Source organism: Perca flavescens, chromosome 11 (genome assembly GCF_004354835.1).
Source record: "Perca flavescens isolate YP-PL-M2 chromosome 11, PFLA_1.0, whole genome shotgun sequence".
Taxonomy (NCBI): domain Eukaryota; kingdom Metazoa; phylum Chordata; class Actinopteri; order Perciformes; family Percidae; genus Perca; species Perca flavescens.
Window position 1 is genome coordinate 15,064,278 of NC_041341.1, and position 17,374 is coordinate 15,081,651.

General features: G+C 39.7%; 1 protein-coding gene across 8 annotated transcripts in view; it reads right to left on the bottom strand.

The window, feature by feature from the left end:
- Nucleotides 1-11,764: 11,764 nt before the first annotated feature.
- The window catches only part of dachd (dachshund d), a 123,509-nt gene continuing 117,899 nt past the window's right edge, over nucleotides 11,765-17,374 (bottom strand). For 4 of the 8 annotated variants that reach the window (XM_028590805.1, XM_028590802.1, XM_028590799.1 and 1 more), the window contains exon 13: nucleotides 11,765-13,784. In XM_028590805.1, the coding sequence (XP_028446606.1) occupies nucleotides 13,747-13,784 (38 nt within the window). In that variant the 3' untranslated portion in view covers nucleotides 11,765-13,746. The remainder of the gene's footprint in view (nucleotides 13,785-17,374) is intronic. The other 4 variants (XM_028590807.1, XM_028590806.1, XM_028590804.1 and 1 more) reach the window with 1 other exon arrangement.

Genomic DNA, 17,374 nt, shown 5'->3' on the forward strand with positions numbered 1-17,374 from the left:
AGAGCAAACATTTCATTATTTTATGCTTTGAAATAACCATTCCACCTCATCACAGAAATGTTAATGACACAGCTTCAGGAGTCAGACTAAAGTGTGTTTATGGTTCAATGCAAATCATATTGATCAGATGTTCAATGATTCAGCCACTTGAAGTGCATTTACAGTAACATCCTCAAGAGATGTCAGCGAGGGTATTTACTAGATTTAAAGCAACCTTAACCTTAAGAAAGAAAAACCTCTTCTGCACAGGAATACTTTAATGTCGGTTACTGCTGGGACTATAATAATATACGATGCTAGATCCTGCAAATGATCCCCAATATATTCCTAAAATGACAGACGTCATTTGTTAGAAGGTACTGCATGTGTGACAGTTCTATTTCTGTGAGGATACTGTTTAATTTAAATTAAGGAAAGAAACTCAGGTTTGCATGGGATGGTTTTAATAGGTGTCCTGCACAAACATCACCCAGGCTAAAAATTGATTTGGTGTTGCCAATTGTTAAAATAATGGAGTTAGTGTGTCCGTCAGCCCTACACAGTCTCAACTGGGTTAGACAGTGAGTCAGTGTGGCTGAGTAACTATGTAATGTCTTATACAATTAGACAGTCAATGTGCCCTGTGGTGTAACCACATGTACCATAGCAATTCTTGGAATGATTATCATATGACTGATCAATTGCAAACAGAACTAAATAGATTGCTTTATGCTGTGCAATTCCTAAAACGCTTCTGGTTGTATTAATGTTTTCTTTTCCCAAGCCCAGTTAAATTCTCACTGAGATTAGTAAATGTGATACGGTGGTAAAAGGATAAACAGCACAGGGAGTCCATATGGTTCTTGGCTGGTTTGTACAGTGTTAATGGGTCAAGAAGTGGCCAGACCGTAGGATATAGACAGGCTAGATTTACACCGTGTTTAATAAAAGGAGGCAGACTACAAGATTTCCATCTCACATGGAATTCTGGGAACTGCAGTTGATCACATGATGATAGGTTTATTGGCCAGTGGACTACAAGTGGATTTATAACCAAGAGGTCAAAGGTCGAATGAAACATCAGAGGGTCGTCTATCTGTCCCACCTGTTAGACATCAAAGAAAAACCAGCCATGCTGCTCACAGCAACTGGCATTTAAAACAATTAAGTTTCCTGTCAAGTCCCTGTGATGAATTATCCGGAAGCTTTACCCGCTGTAATTCTAAATCTTCCCAACAAGTGCCTTTGTTGTAGAGAAATTAATGAAAACAAGATTGTCTTTCATAGGAGCTGATCTAACAGCGCGACAGCCAGCTGCTCTTCTTTGGGAATAAAAACAGTCAGCATTAAACACAGCTCGCACAAAATACTTTTTTTTTTTTTTATCTACCACTCGTGTGGAAAACAAATCAGGCGGCGAGCGCAGTGGCCATCTGTTTTGTTATTTGATATGTGTGAATACATGTTGTAATGACTTTGTTTGTGAATCACTCTGCGCGGCAGAACACACGAGAGCTCTCGAAGTGCTGGAGTGTTCAAAGCTAATCATATAATTGGACACAATAGTCGATGACAAATGGAGACGCTTGGAGCCAGCCAGCTGGGGAAGTGAATATGTAATCATTGTAAAATCATATCATTTTTGCATATTTGAAGACAGCTTAATAGAGTTTGCGTGTCAGCACACTATAAAATGATGATCAGAGACAGTGTTGCTGTATTTGTTTTTCTAAATAGTGCTTTGTTGGACGACTAATCTTTATCATGATTAAAAGGGTTTCTCAAGAGTTTATATCTTACATGTTCATTTATGTCCCACGCTATTTGGAATGTTGAAAAAGATTTTGGGCAAATGACCCCTCTGAATATGAAAAAATATATACGGTACAACAGTGAACAGCCAACAACAGGGGTAGCCTACTTCTGCTGTTGCCAGGAGCAGGGGCGTCAGACTGAGAGGGGAAAAGGGTATCCTACCGAGTACAGGGCCCTCATGTGAGGAAGGTCCACTAAGATAATAGAATGAATAGCCGTGGATACGGGGAGGGCCCATTACTTTGTGCTATGCCCCTGGTCAGGAGCTATTTGTAAAAATTGTGGAATAGCTCCACTACTATAAAAAAATAAAAAAATAAGAATAAAAAAATAGCTTAGTAAAGTTTTTTATCCGTTCGGTCGTGTGTTTGTTATCGGCTATGTCTGTCCACAGCTAATCTCGCATACTGCTCCACCAGTCAGCCTAAAATCTTTTGTGCAAATGTATGACTGCATGCTCAAGGACCATTGTTGTGGAGATTTACATTTTCTGAAGAACCTATTTCATTGACTGCCTTGTTTTAACAACCATTGACTGCTGGCTCCTCACTGCTCTTAACAGGCCGCTAGGGGCTGCAAGTGATCAACAACAACTTCAGTAGCAAAAGTGCATTTCCGGCAATCGGCTAAGATAAAAACAAGACTTACCTCATCTGTTGCAGGCCACATTTTGCCCTTTTTGTTGTGGCTTAAAAACTGACATACATAGAAAAGTTTGGTCTCATTTTGAACCAGAGCATCTGCAGATTAATTCCATACCCGATGCGTTATGATCCACTAAAGTAATGGCTAAATATTCGCCGCCATCTTGACCGTAAGGGAACCGGGAGGGACAATTGACTGAGAATCAACTTTATTTGGGAAGGGGGGTGTGAGACACACTTGGCGGAGATCTGCACTTTGCTACATGCAGTTTTCTAGTTTAGTAGCCTATAGCACCTTTCACAGAGCAGTAGTGGATAAACAGTAGAAATAGTTAGATAAAAGTATTGGATAAATGGTGGAAGGGTTATATGGTTGAAATGCCCAGTTTATGTCAAGTGTAGCTAACACAAATGCAAACTTGACCAAACCAACGTAATCAACAGTTAAATTGTATTAAAACATATTAAACAATTATCGTACCAATATCCTTTTATATAATTAATAGTGTTAAATAACATTTGGTTTAAAACATATTAAAATGAACATATTTGGAACATGATGGTTTGTGTGAATAGCCTATAGGGGTAGTTTGAGTTACTGCTACGGCCTGTGGGGGTACGTAACGTCACACAAGAAAGGTTGGGGAGCCTATTAAACATTATTACATTTCAATAGTGGTTTAAGCCATTGTAATATTTTCACGTGACCTAATTTAGCACATATATTTAACCTAAAGACACACACAACTAAAAGCAGTGTTTGCCACCCAAATGTGTTGTTGTGTTTGAAACAACAGAAACATAATACCGGTATGTCGCAGTTTGGTTTTAAAACACTGTTCCGTTCACTTTTACTATACCATTAGTCTTCATATTGTTCCCATTAGAGAGCACGAGGACATGAAAGAGAGCCCATAATGTTATATAGATACTGTACACATCCAGATTCGCCTGGGCCTCCTCGTCTATACTGTACGGCATTAGCAACCAGCAGCTGCCTGCATTTACATCATTTAGCGTTTCTCTCAGGGCACTTTATTACACTGAACCTCTCCCCTGGTAAACTTTACAATAGGATGTTGAAGGATACTTCTGGACTGCCATAGGAAATGAGAGGCACATGTGCATGGATGTAGCGGTGCAACAGTGGGTTCCCCCCTGTGACGCTGAGCTTAAGGGCTGCGCAATAAGACTAATGGATTCCTTTTGGGGACAAAACTAGGTTAAGCACATGAGCTATTGTTCTTATCGGTGTACAGTGATATCTACAGTAGGAACTGTGTGAGGTATCCCTTTTGTACACAGGATGGCTTTGCAGAGGTAATCTTTTCCTTTGGCAATGGCAATGTACTCCTGTATTGTCTTTAGTCTCCATTAAAAAAAGATAATCCACTGCAAGAGTTTCAAATGCTACTAAACTGACTTCAATTGACCCTGCAGTTAGCAGAGAACAGGAGAAGAAAAGGATATGTATGGCCTTGATTACAGCTGTGTGTCTATTTTAGCAGATTGTCCTGTTGCTGATTCACACACACAGACAGCCACCATTAGCGCGTATAAATAATGTAAGGCCCTCATCTCTCTCTGTTTTTTTCTTCCAACTCTCTACTCAGCTAAGTGCCTGCATGGAAACCTTGGCCTCCTCCTTGTCAGGTTCTCCATAGATTAGTATGAGATTTATTTTAAATCTGTAAAGCAGCATGTTCAAGTGTTCCGCTCAATGCATGTGGGAATGTTTTTAATTGTATCATGTGAAGTGGAATAGGAGCTCCGGTGGGGACCGTGTCAGGTTGTGTTAATATTTAATCTGGTCTCACTTCATTTTCCTCATGATCCACGGTATCGTAAGAGCAGAATGAGAAGGCAACATTACAGGACGGATAAAGAGACACGAGTAAAGACATTGTAGCTCCAGGACGCTGTCTCACTCAGGATGTAGCATTGTAAAAAGCTTGTGAAGACACTATTACAAGACTCCACTCGTGTCTCTCTTCTCTGCCGAGGCCTGGGCCATTGTGCAGCGTGCCCTGAACAGTGAGTGATATTATGGCAGCTAATGCTAATGCACTCATTTCAGCTGATGTGCATCTAAAGAGAGCTGACTGACAAATTCTATGTAAAAGCAGGTAGAGAGAAAGAGTTGTGTATGTGTGTGCATGGAGGGGAAAAAGGAGTACACAGCGTTAGCCCGTGGTGTGTGTTTGTGTGTGTGTGAGAAAGAGACAGAGTGGGAAGGAGGGATGGAGGGGAGAGCGAGAGAGGCCTTTCACTTCCTCTGTGTGCACATCACGTCTCCTCTCCCTGAGCTCAATTACAGGATTGATACTCAGAGAGGAAACTTCATCATGTCATACAGATGTCTTCACTGGGAGAAAGAGGGAGACGATGCATGTTGTCATTTAACGTGACATGGTCTGCGCTCATTCAAAACAAACAAAATGAGAAACAGTTGGACTATAGATTTCATTATAGACTAATAATAAATAGGGAGCACCAGTAAAGAGCGGGAACTCACGGGAGGAGGAACGGCAAATACTTACTGAAGGAAGAATGAACTGGCCTGCTGGATAGAGAATTTAACAATTCTGCTGAGTGAATTAATCTCAAAAAAATAACTTGTAAACAATAATACTGTTTCAGTGAGCCATTCAGCTCCATCATGGTAAACATTTTTTATAACCCATACAGCTCTATAAAGGGCTTTAGGCATCATTGGGCACAACCGTCATTAGTGTGTAAATCTGAATAAAACCACTGTGTTGGTGATGCTGTGCAGACACAAGCCCATATCTATTTTACAGTGTTTCATTTCAAACGTGACACAAGCAGAGAACACACTCCACAACAATGGCCATGTTTTGCTTTAATTTGATTAGGTTTTGTCTCAGCAAATGCCAAGTCCTGTTTTGCCTCAAGAACGTATCTCTTAATCACGTTCCATCCAGGCTGTGTCTTTCATCTAAATCTCACAGCCGTGGCTCACACCCAACTTTATTTCGCTGAAAGGTAGTGGAAAAAAAAAGCGCGCACACACACACACACACACACACACACATCCAACAAGGGGGAATACAATAACAAAAGCCTAGCTCTCATCTCTGTCACATAAAGTGATGTTTTGTGTTTAGCTGTGTGCGAGTCAGGTGTGCGTACGTGCATGTTGTGCGTGCATGCGTGCGTGTGTGTCTGTCTGCAGGGCTCAGATCCATGTTGTTTGGTTTGTTTCTCCATTAAGAGAGCTGTAAAGGAGAGGGAACAGATGGCTGCTGGCCCGCTCTGTCCTGCATCCTCTCACAACTGCCACACTTCCTGTGCGTCCATTAATCTTCTCTCACTACTCCTGCAGCACAACTTTATTAAAACAACTCAGGAGAGAGCGAACAACAAGCCCGCGCAGCTGTCAGGAGCAAAAGACAGAACCATTCGTCCACAGAAGAACGGCCTCGGATTTCTAGACGCATCTGTAAAACAGCTCGAGTAGAATCTGGTTGGCTTTGAAGCAGGCTCTGCAAAGCGCTCGCTGTAGTAGACACAATAAATGCTCATTAGAACGCAGCTGGAGCGGCTGTTGTTGCAGAGTTCATAGGCATAGTTTGTCAAATTTAAACGTTGTGAGGCCCTAGCTCCCAGCCTGGGACAGACTACTGTTTCCTCCTGCTCTGAGAGCATGTGGGAAAGGCTGGGTAATAGTAAAGTTTGGCTTGAGTGATGCAAACCCCATAAAACCGAAATCTGCAAGCAGTCTGTCTGTCTGATAAACAAACTGCTAAGATGATGACTTCTTAATGTGATTTTTTAAATAATAAAATGGTTCCCTTGGCTAATTAGTGTTGACCTGTTAAAGGGGAAATCAGAGTAACTTTTCCACAAAACACCACACAAAGTGAAAGATGTATATACGTGATGCTCTAGTATAATCACGCAAGGCCTTAATTATTTGTCCTGCTTAATTGTTCTCACAGGAGGAAATATATTTCTATTTAGGCAGCCTGTGCAAATGTACGTGTAGCGCGCTGTCATGACAAACATTCTGGTAACGTAGCTCAATTTGGCCCTGTGCTCTGTGTCCGTAGCAGTCAGCGGGTAAATTGAAAAATCAATTCCAATTTAAATTATTGGAATAAAGAACTCCAGGAGCCGGAGATAAAAAAAAAAAAAAAATAAGAAAAAAAAGAAAGCCTTCTTCTAGCTCCCCTTTAATTGGAAAGTCATTTCTTCAGGGTATTCTAATGGTTCTGAGGGAAGATTGCAAAATAATGTTGATGAGCTGGAGGGGGGAGGTTAATAGCGCGCTTGTGTTTGTGTGTGTTTGACTGACCCTGTGTGTTTTCTTTGCTCTGCCACATAGTGTTCAGTCTTCCCCTCCCTTATGACAGAGGCACCAAATGAAGACTAATCCAGTGGGCTCACACACACTCAGACACACACTCCCTCACGCCTGTGGTCACTCGTCTCATCCATCTGCGTATCTGGGGGAGTGTCAGGGGCTCTTGGGTCAAACTAAATTAACCATCCCTCGCTCACAATTGTAAAAATGTAATTGACTTAATATAACCAACCCTGGTGATTTGGATGGTCCTGTGCTGTGAGTAATTTTGTGTAAGCTTACAGACGCCACTTCAGATTTCAGGCGTCTTTAAAGTCTAACATTGTATTGATGTATCTTGACATAAAGTGGCTTTGTGGTTGTAGCTAATTTGAAAAATGACAACAAGACAATTGTAAGAGCAATGCAAGTTATTGATATTGTAACAACCCTTTGTGTTGGGATTCATTTTGTGGATCAACTCCCTTTATTGATGTTTACTGTGATGGCATAATTAAAATGCTAATTTCATACATTGTATGCTTAAAATCCACTTATTTCAAGGTATGGAAGGTAGAAACTATACTTGAAGTGGCAATAATTAATATTTTCATATTAACAATGGATCACATGTCCATCAGCCGACTAGGCAGTTCCCCAGTTGGACTGAGCTTTGTAACACCCTTCTGCTCATTGTTTGGGTTTTACAGCACGCAACTTTACTGTTTTGGTTCACTCTTATCCGAAAAAGCTTGAAAAACCCACTAAATGCTACCTACTCAGCACCAAACAACAGGCAAAGTCAGCAACTAGCTGCTAAACATATTTTTGCAGCTAAAGAGGCAGATATTTCCTTCAGGAGCTGGTGATGACCAAAAACAGAGCTAAAAGAGAGAATATTGGACTTAAGTGTATTGGGTGGCAAGAAACAAATCTCTAAATGAATGCTTATGTTGCTCCGTGTCTGTTGGATGTGTAATATTCAACCGCTGCTAATAAGTTTGCCATACAGCGTTGCCAGATGGGAAACGTCAATATGTCCCAGAGGCTTAAAATTATTGTATTTTGAGGGAAATTATTATATCGCTGGTCATAACCACATCTAAAACACGTATTTAACTCTTTGACACGCCTACAAATATACAGTGTCTACATAATTTTTTCTTTAATTAAGCAAGCTGAAGTATAATGCGTGTGGTATAATAAGGCAGCTGTTCCTGTGCATTGGTTTACCCACAAACCTGTTAAACAGTGGCCATGATTAAAATATTTAGGATAATTGTTTAATTAAATCATTACTTAATAATTTATAAATAATCTAATGCCCATCATCTCTGCAAATGTTTGTGCAAAGACCCTTCTCATCTCCATCATTCGTGCTGTTAAGCCATCATCATTTCAGTAAATCACAACTATAAGCCTTAAATTGTCTGTCACAAGGCAGCATCTTGTTTCATATCAACAGGGCATTATACTTCATACAATCTCGTGTAAATCAATCTACCTTTCTTTGGGCCCCTCTCATGCAATCCTGGTCCAAGACCTTTCTGCGCTGCCTTGTTGACATTAAAGAAGCACTGTGCGGAAAAATTTCCATTCAAGAAACTTGTTGACATAGTTATCTGACATCAAAGAGCCTTGTGTCATTTTGAAAAGGCCTTATGAGAGTAATGGAGATGTTAAAGGGCGTGTTGGCCCCACACATCACAAAAGGATGAGAGGATATGAACACGCTTTGACTGAAAGACTGAAAGGAGAGAGAGCATGATAAAACAAACTGGAATACATTCTCTAGAGAGAGAGGGAAGCGCTCGGCTCCATTTCCGCCTAAGAAGCGCAGAGTTAAAAGGTGGACTCTGTACAAATGAAACTCAATTTCACGCCACATTATCCCTCCCTGTTCTCTTTCCTGGCTTTCATTTTCATTAAGACCAGAGACAATCATAAATTAATAATTACTGCCGAATGTCTAAACGCAGGCCGCCGTCCTAGCCCTCCCCTCGCCTCTGTGGTCTTCCATGTTCACGCTTGCAAAATGTTAATTTAGGTAATGTGGCCTGGCCCTTGTCAGATAAAACTGTTTTGTAGTTTCACTAATACATAATGGTCTATCTGATTAGGTGACATTAGTCCTATCTTTCAGACGATCATCCTGCACCTTCCTAATGTCTCTCCACAGACTCGGGGCACCACTCAGTTACTCAGTTATCAAGAGACGTGCAATATTACTGCTTTCACTAAATGGCCATCTCCTGGTCGTGATGCAAAAAAAATCAAACAATAGATCCATAAGGTCTGCTCTAAGAGGGGACTGTGTAACCCCTTAGTTCCAGCTCCTTCAGCCAATCATGCTTTTCTGTAAGAGCCTCTCATACGTGGAACACTCTACCGACTGAAACAAGAAACTGCACCACCTAACATACCTTCACACAAAGTCTCAAGACCTGGCTTTTGGAAAGTCAGACTTGCAAACATTTCTAATCTCTTGGTAATTTTATTATTATTATTATTATTATTGTTGTGGTTATTACTCCTAACATGTCTTATGTCTTGCCCGTTGTCAGATATAGTAAGTACTGCATGGCCTGGGTATGTATAAAATATTAACTTGTACTAACTATTTCTTATTAACCTGTACTGCGACTTTTAAAATTGTATCAAGATCTCCGATAACGAGTGATGTATTGTATTTCATTTCTTTCTGTCATTGCTTATTACTGCTTTGAATGGTTTAAGAACATGGCTATACTGTAATCTGTGCTGCTTGGCTGTGTTGTGTTGCTTGCATGGCATCGTGTACTAATACTGTTGATGTAGTCTGGTATTGCCAGACCTACCTCCACAGCGCTGCGGAGGAGGGTCTGGCGAGTCCACACAGCATTCTGGGATGGGAGAAAAACATGTTTATTGGCATTTCTTTAAACCAATCACAATCGTCTTGGGGGGACGGCGCTAAGCGGCGCACGGAGAAATGGCGCCTCTGTAAAATAGCCTCGGGAAGGAACTTGTTTTGGTGGAACGTCTACGTTCAAAGGTTGTTTTAGTCGTGCAACAGAAAAGCCAGATTGGACAGATAGTCTAGCTAGCTGTCTGGATTTACCCTGCAGAGATCTGAGGAGCAGTTAACCATAGTCCTCATAAATGCACCGGAGTTAAAAATTACAACACAAAGAAAGCGGAAGGTGATGGCACCTGAACAATCCCAGAAGTGGAACATTGTGGATATAGAGTAATGCTGATGTGCAACTTACTAATGTCTTGCTGCTTACTGTCACTCTGTGTGGCTTCTTGAGAAAGCTTATTCTGTTGCTTTAGCTGTCTTCATGGTGTCTTATGACTTCTATCTGTATATTTTAACCATCTTAAAACATCTGGCCAAAGGACTACAGCTACAAAATTAGCACATTTACAGAAATGTTGATTATTGTGCATTGTCCTTTATAAATTAAAAATAAATGAAAATGAAATGAGGAAGGAGTGAGCCCAGTTGAGGTTAACAATGCAATTGACACTATGCGGAAGTACAAACTTCATTTCTCTCTTGTGAAACTTTTTTTGTCCTTTAAGTGTAAAAAAACAAATCTGTCTGCAGTGTCCGGATGAACATGTTTCTTCAGCTGGTCAAGCAAGCACAAAACAACAATGTGCACTGTGATGTTAGGCAAACCAACAGTGAAATAAGAGGCAGGATCATGCGGAATAATCACGTCTGGATGATGTCTTCATGAGCACATCTCCACGTCAAGCCAAGTAAATAAAGCACACGGCTCACGAGGCTTCGAATGTACAATCAGCATTGTGATTTCCACACTACAGTGAAGTAAAATGCAACAACACAGCTATAATGCACATTTGGTATTTAAAGTCTTCGTGCCTCATGGTCATATTTGTACTGAATTGAATTTATTACAGAATGTGCAGTGATATGAAACATGTAGCTGCAGGGCCACTTCTCTCAGATGCCGGTGCAGAAAAAAAGGCCTCAGATAGAGAAATAAACAGAATATCTGAGTAATAGCTGCGAACAGCCCACGTCTCACAAGCTCATTGGAGGCGAGCGGAGTGAATCTCTCACTGCAGCAAAAAGAAGGAACGGTTGAGTCATTAAATGGATAAAGTGGACGTCATGTCCGAGCTTCTTTGACTCCGGAGTGAGCTTACGTTTCAGGAGGAGCTGAGACAGTCAGCGTGAATCTGGACTCAACGAGAAGCATGGTTTCATGATTGATTGCCCATATGTCATATTGTTCTTTCAAGGTTGATTGAAACTTTAACCTCATTTTTAATAAAAAGAAGAAAAGCTTGAAATATTTCCGGCCTTGAATCTTTACAATGCAGCATTGAATTATGCAGCAATCAGTCAATTATTCATCTCTGTGGATGTGTTCCGGCCATGCTTTAAAAAGCATGCAAAATGGGAATGGGCCGAGCATGCTGTGTCAACACATTTCACTCAGAATTTGATTACTAGAGAAATTTTTCTCTCAATGTCGATTTTGTATTTTTCTTATGCTGTACCTGTTACAGTTGTTCTGAAACGATCCCTGTGGATAACTATTGTGTCTCGAGAGCAAAACAAATAATGTCACTCAAGAACAGTCAGAACTGATTATAATTACAAACATACAAAAAGAAAAATGTATGAAGTGCCATAAAAACTGACAATGTCACATTTACAAAACAGAATCATTTGACAAATGCAACGTTAACAGAACAGCTTCATAATTTCCAAACAACTCCCTCGAAGCTTATATAAAGTGAATAGTATGATGCATGACCCTACAGCACGTACAACTGCTTAAAGGAGTGCTGAGTATTTTATGGCGATATACTGTATTGTGAATTAGTGTCATACACTTTAAAGTAAACATGAAATAATTTATTTACAGTGAGCTCGGTCACACCCTCATTTACATAGTTTATATAGGATTAGCATGTTTTTTTTTAAAATAACACACTCACACATGCAAGTCAAAGGGTACACACACACACACACACACACACACACTCTTGCATCCACACTCAGTGAAAAGGAAAGGTTACACAACATATTCTCACCATTTGATTACTCATTGCATTTTCTTAAGCAAAGAAGAACAATATGCTCATTTATTTTTCTATAGTATACCTGCAAATTCTTTTTTTCAGGCCATACATAATACATTGACTGCAAGACAAGACTGAGCGCTGATTGTAAAGGTCTCAAAAAACGAAAACGCCAAAAACACAAGGATGATTCAGAATCGCAAAACAAAAAGGAGCTGCCTTTAACATTAGTTTACATTGGTATCAGACCACATTGAACTGATATGTTTGGCTGTCTTCTGTATCAAGCTGTATCTGGAATGTTAAAACTGTGTGACTTCTACCTCAAAAACACTCGCCGTTTTCAAACACAAGTGCGACAGAGAAGTGTGTTCGGGCAACATAGTTAACTCACATAGTTTATCATCAACATGTTAACTTTATTTGAATTTGAAGTACAATGAAGAGATGATTCGAGAAGCTATATAAGTTATCAGTGACAACAGACCTAGACACTCCATTGAGAACAAAAAGAACAAACACATTGTGAACATGGGACACTCCTCTCCTGATTGTAACATGTAAGGTCTAAACTGTTTTTCAGTTAAAAGGACTGACATCAGCTCATGTCTACAGAATATACACAGGTGTTACAGCACCAAAATTCAAAACGCATTTAGGGAAAGTAACAGGAAATTTTAACTTATGTTTTTTTTTTTTTTCTCACCAGGATATCATGAAACACTCTTAAAAAGAAAAGAGAACTGTGTTTGTGTACGTTCGACAGGGTTTTGAGCAATGTAATCAAATGGCGTTCAGTCTCGAAAAAGTTGTGTCATGACTGTTTCTCAAACTGACACGTGATCATAATTAGTCTGGATATTTTATTTTTAAAAAAGCATTGAGAGTTGCTGATTTTGAGTGCCTCATGACAAAAAATGTACAGTAAATTCCAAGAAATATTACCTTTGTTACAAAGATTACAGTACTATCGACAGCAAAAGTCTTCATTTTGAAAGTGAAATGTTTGATAATAATGTTTTCAAAACCATCTGGGCTTGAGTGAGTCAACCCTAGTATTTGTTCAGCACAATATAGGATTTATTAAATATCATAATTCCAGGACAAACATTTACATGCCTGCATGCTTTCTCACCAAAATGGCAGCTATAGGAAAGAATGATGGCTCAGAAATAGAACAAAACAAAATTGTAGGTTTATATAAATGGTGGTATTGTTTGCCTAATAGCTCTACTGCATACACAATACCTCTTAACGTTATATACACATACCTCATCAATCCACTTGGGTTCGATAGAGCGAGTTTTACTGTCATTATCATCAGATCTTGTATATACAACAATGGTAAAAAGGAAACGTGATTGTATTGTCATCTAATTTAGAAAACATGAAAATCAAACATCAGTCTTCTCTTTTGATGAACACATGGATAGATTCACATTTTTTTTTCTCCTCACAAGGTTCATCTCCACGTGTCATTTTTAGCTTCTCAAAATTCAATTTGAAATACAAAACACAACTTCAGTCGAATTTCTTTTTCAAAGCTTTCTCGCTGGCTGAGATACAGTATAAAAATCTTCAGTGCTGTGAATTTACGAGTTATTACCAACAGTGTACCATGGGTACATTTTTTACTGTGCTCAATATATATGGTTATCCTTCACGTCGGCCAACCCGCTACGTCAAAAGCTGCTCTATCAAACTATTTCATGTCGGCCTCTGTGAGAAAAAGACTTCTTATTCTACATTCAGACACAACCTCCTCCAGCATTTGGGTGAACACAGCATTTTCCATTGAACTCCTATAAGCAGCTTGACTTCTTTCCTCTCACTAAATCAGCCTGGATAAGGGCTCTTGAGAATCTTCATGGGGTTTCTCTTCTTTCGTTTTTTTTTTCCTCTTCTTCTTCTTTTTTTTTCTGAAATTTTTATTTCCTCCAGCTCCTCACGGCCTTATCAGTACATCACGGTGGTTTTCAGGAACAGTCTTCCATCTGCAACAGAGGACACACAGGAGCCAAGGATTAGCCAACAGCTAACATCCTGCTGACGCACATGCACTATTCAGGATGTGATAGTTGATGAAACGTAACTTCACCATATTGCCCCCTAGACTTTCACTTTCACCAGTGCTACTATGGATTCACGAACCGATTTGAGGATAAGATTAAGTTAGCGACCATGACGAATACGATTAAACATCGTATACAGTCATTTACTTTACTTGCAATATATATAAGACATTATAATGTGTCATGGTGTCAGGTAGAAGGCAAATAAGGACTAACCAAAATAGTTGTACCTTTGTATTTAAGATCATATACAGAACAGTACATCAGTGCAAATATAATTACACAGTTACATGAATATTTTATTATCAACAAAGGGCCCACTGTAAAAGCAGCTATGATAACCGCACTCCAGGCATCAGACTTGTATGCCACATGTGTTTAAGACATCTCTACTGATACGCTTGTTTGAACATAATACTGCACTCATGATGTAAAACGCTCTCTAAGTGACATTTCCTGCATGGAAATAGTGTTTATTGAAAACGGCAGACATTCCTCTGCTGCGTTATCTCCAGACACCTCCAACCTAACGAGCTTTGTCCATTTTCCAGCAAACACTCTTGTCTTAGTGTTCGCCTGAGCGAGCAGTGCTGCTCCGACGCTGAGCTGGTAAAAGCATCTGTTAGGCACAGCTCAGGAGCATGTTTGACGTTTATTACCTTCACATTTCCTCTGCCGGAGAATGCTACAGTAATGCCTTTAAGAAAGCACACCTCTCTATGGCAGCGCGCCTAAATAATTCAATGGTTAAGAGAAACGCACACAAAGACATTTAGCAGCGCAAGTTGTTGGACATGACACGAGCCGCGCCGGACATCGCTCGACTCCCTTTCTGCAGAGACATGAAGAATACGCCTGGTTACAACGTCTGACGGTGCATTTACTTCAGCTGGTAGTCACACTTCAATGATTAGGTTATTTTCAACAACAATTCTATTACATTACCACAAAGAATTTTCCTTTATTTAAAATCTGTATTACATTATCAATATTTTATGAATTAGTCCGGTTCTCCCTATTAACCTGTTTTTTTTTTTTTATGTATTGTCGTGCATGGAGAGTGGAGACAACAAAGGCTTGTTTTATGTGTGTGTATATGGTGTGTGTGTATACAATGTGTGTGTGTGTGGGGGGAGGGTGGATGGGGTGTACAAACACACAGGCTAATTACCCGGCACTGCTGTAGGTCTCAAAGGCATTGCACTATTGCAGCCTCTATTCAAGCAACAACCACTGAGTTCTGTGTAAAAGTCATTACAGCATGAATGCAGCGCTACGAAGAACAGACAGCCAAGGAGGGGGCCAGAGAGCGCTAACATTGTGGTCCAGGATACACAACTTGACACACACACACACACACACACACACACACACACACACACACACACACACACACACACACACACACACACACACACACACACACACACACACACAAACACACACACACGCCTTTCATAACGAGAGCAGATGAAACATCACACGCTCAGCTCACAGTCTGTCTACCTGCCGGCCCAGCTTCACAGTTGGAGCAGTTTGTAGGGGTCCTAATGAAAACGAGGACGATTCCGTTATTTGACGGACGACGACATTTAATACCTCGTCGGGAGGAGGTTATTTTACTTTTAATAGATCAAATTATCATGAACGGCAGGGAATGGGCGAGGAGGTCTGATAAGCACATCTCACTGATTCAAATCCAGTTTTTCAAATCAGGACGTAATATTGGTGCAAACGTTGAAACATCTGCTTCACATACATGACTAGAAAAATTGGTGACGTCTTGACACATTGTTTTATGAAAGAGCGTCTCATTAAAATATGTTAAAACTTTAGTATTTTTATATTCAAATCAAGATGAAAAGTTCATTAAAGAGAATAAATATTTCATTAGATGCTAAATAAAACAAAGGGAATTTTTGGCTTCTCTCAGCATAAAATTCCTTTGAAAGATTAATTAATACATGTAAATTATGCAAATTATGCCCATGCAAATATTTTATGAAGACAATTAAGGGATCCATTAATTACAGTCTTTTTTGCTTCAGTGACATTCATTCATTTAATTTTAATTTCACTTTAACTGTTTTGATGTTTAATCTTGCAACAAAGAACTTTATCTCTGTGCACAGGGTCGTGTAAACTTGCCGAACACATCGAGTGGGAAGCGGCAGGGAACCAGAGAAGATACTGGGGGAAGATATTCACATGTGCACCATTGCCAGGCAGTACTGGCGAGGTACAGTCCCAGTAGCTTGTCTGCCTGTGAAAAGAGCCACGTTCCCTCTTGGACTCGATTCAAAACACTGTAAAAGCAATTAATAAACACAGACTGTGTTAATATCGCAGAATTAGAGAAGTGTGACAAAAGACAAATAGAAATAATTAGTTCTCTAAAATTCTGCCCTCATTATTATTTTTTTTCCCTCTCTCTCTCTCTCTCTCTCTCTCTCTCTCTCTCTCTCTCTCTCTTCTCTCTTGCTCCATTCGCCTCCCTGAGTTTGGAGTTGAGAATATACCCACACATTTCTCTCGACTTTCATGCGAGTGATAGGCTTGTTTTTCCCCTTCTGCTTGTGTAATTTATCAACATCATTTTTTGCCATTTGAGGTTAATTATACAGCGAGGCTTGCAGAGTAGAGCAGAGGAGACATGGGTGGCAGACAAACGCTTCTCTAATTGAACAAAAACACAAACTGCAGCCTGTTATTCAGTTCCCTCCTTCAGCCCACTCTTCAAGGCATTGATCAGAGGGATTGAGAGACCCCAAAAATGATATGGCTGCATTGTACTGTTCATAACAGCGATTAGATAAAAAACAAAAACAAAATATTCCATTTCATTAAAACCTACAGTGGCTTGCATATGTTTACGCACCCATGCTAAAGTTGACTAAAAAGAGGAATACAAAAAACATCTTTTGGAACACATACCCTTCACCATACCTAGAGATTGGCATGGTTTTATGTTGGTTAGCCTAATAGCTGCTTTGATTTGCATTGAGAGATGATTTTATGGAAAGTACCCCATGCCAATCTCTAGGTATGGTGATAGGTATGTGATGATGTGGGGCTATTTTAATTCCAAAGGCCAAGGGAACTTTATCAGGATGCATAGTATCCTGAAATAACTGGCCTTTAAAAATAAAAAAATCTGCCTGCCTCTATGGGAATTTAACATAGGGGTGTGTATTCTTATGCCCTCTGTATTTTAAGGAAGAACATTTATTTATTTACGATACATTATTCATTCACAAAGAAAATTGGTGTCTTTAAAGGTTGGATTTTTCCTAATTGTTTTAATTAAGGTATTAACATCAATTTACAAAATATGTTTTTTTATTCCTCTTTTTAGTCAACTTTAGCATGGGTGTGTAAACTTATGCAAGTCACTGTACATTTAAGCAGAGACCATGAGTGCTGTCACTACAAGTGTAGAAGCTTTAACAGATTTCATTTTATACAATTATATTAGAAAAGGGCCAGCTCTTCATATAAGTATAAAGAAATGA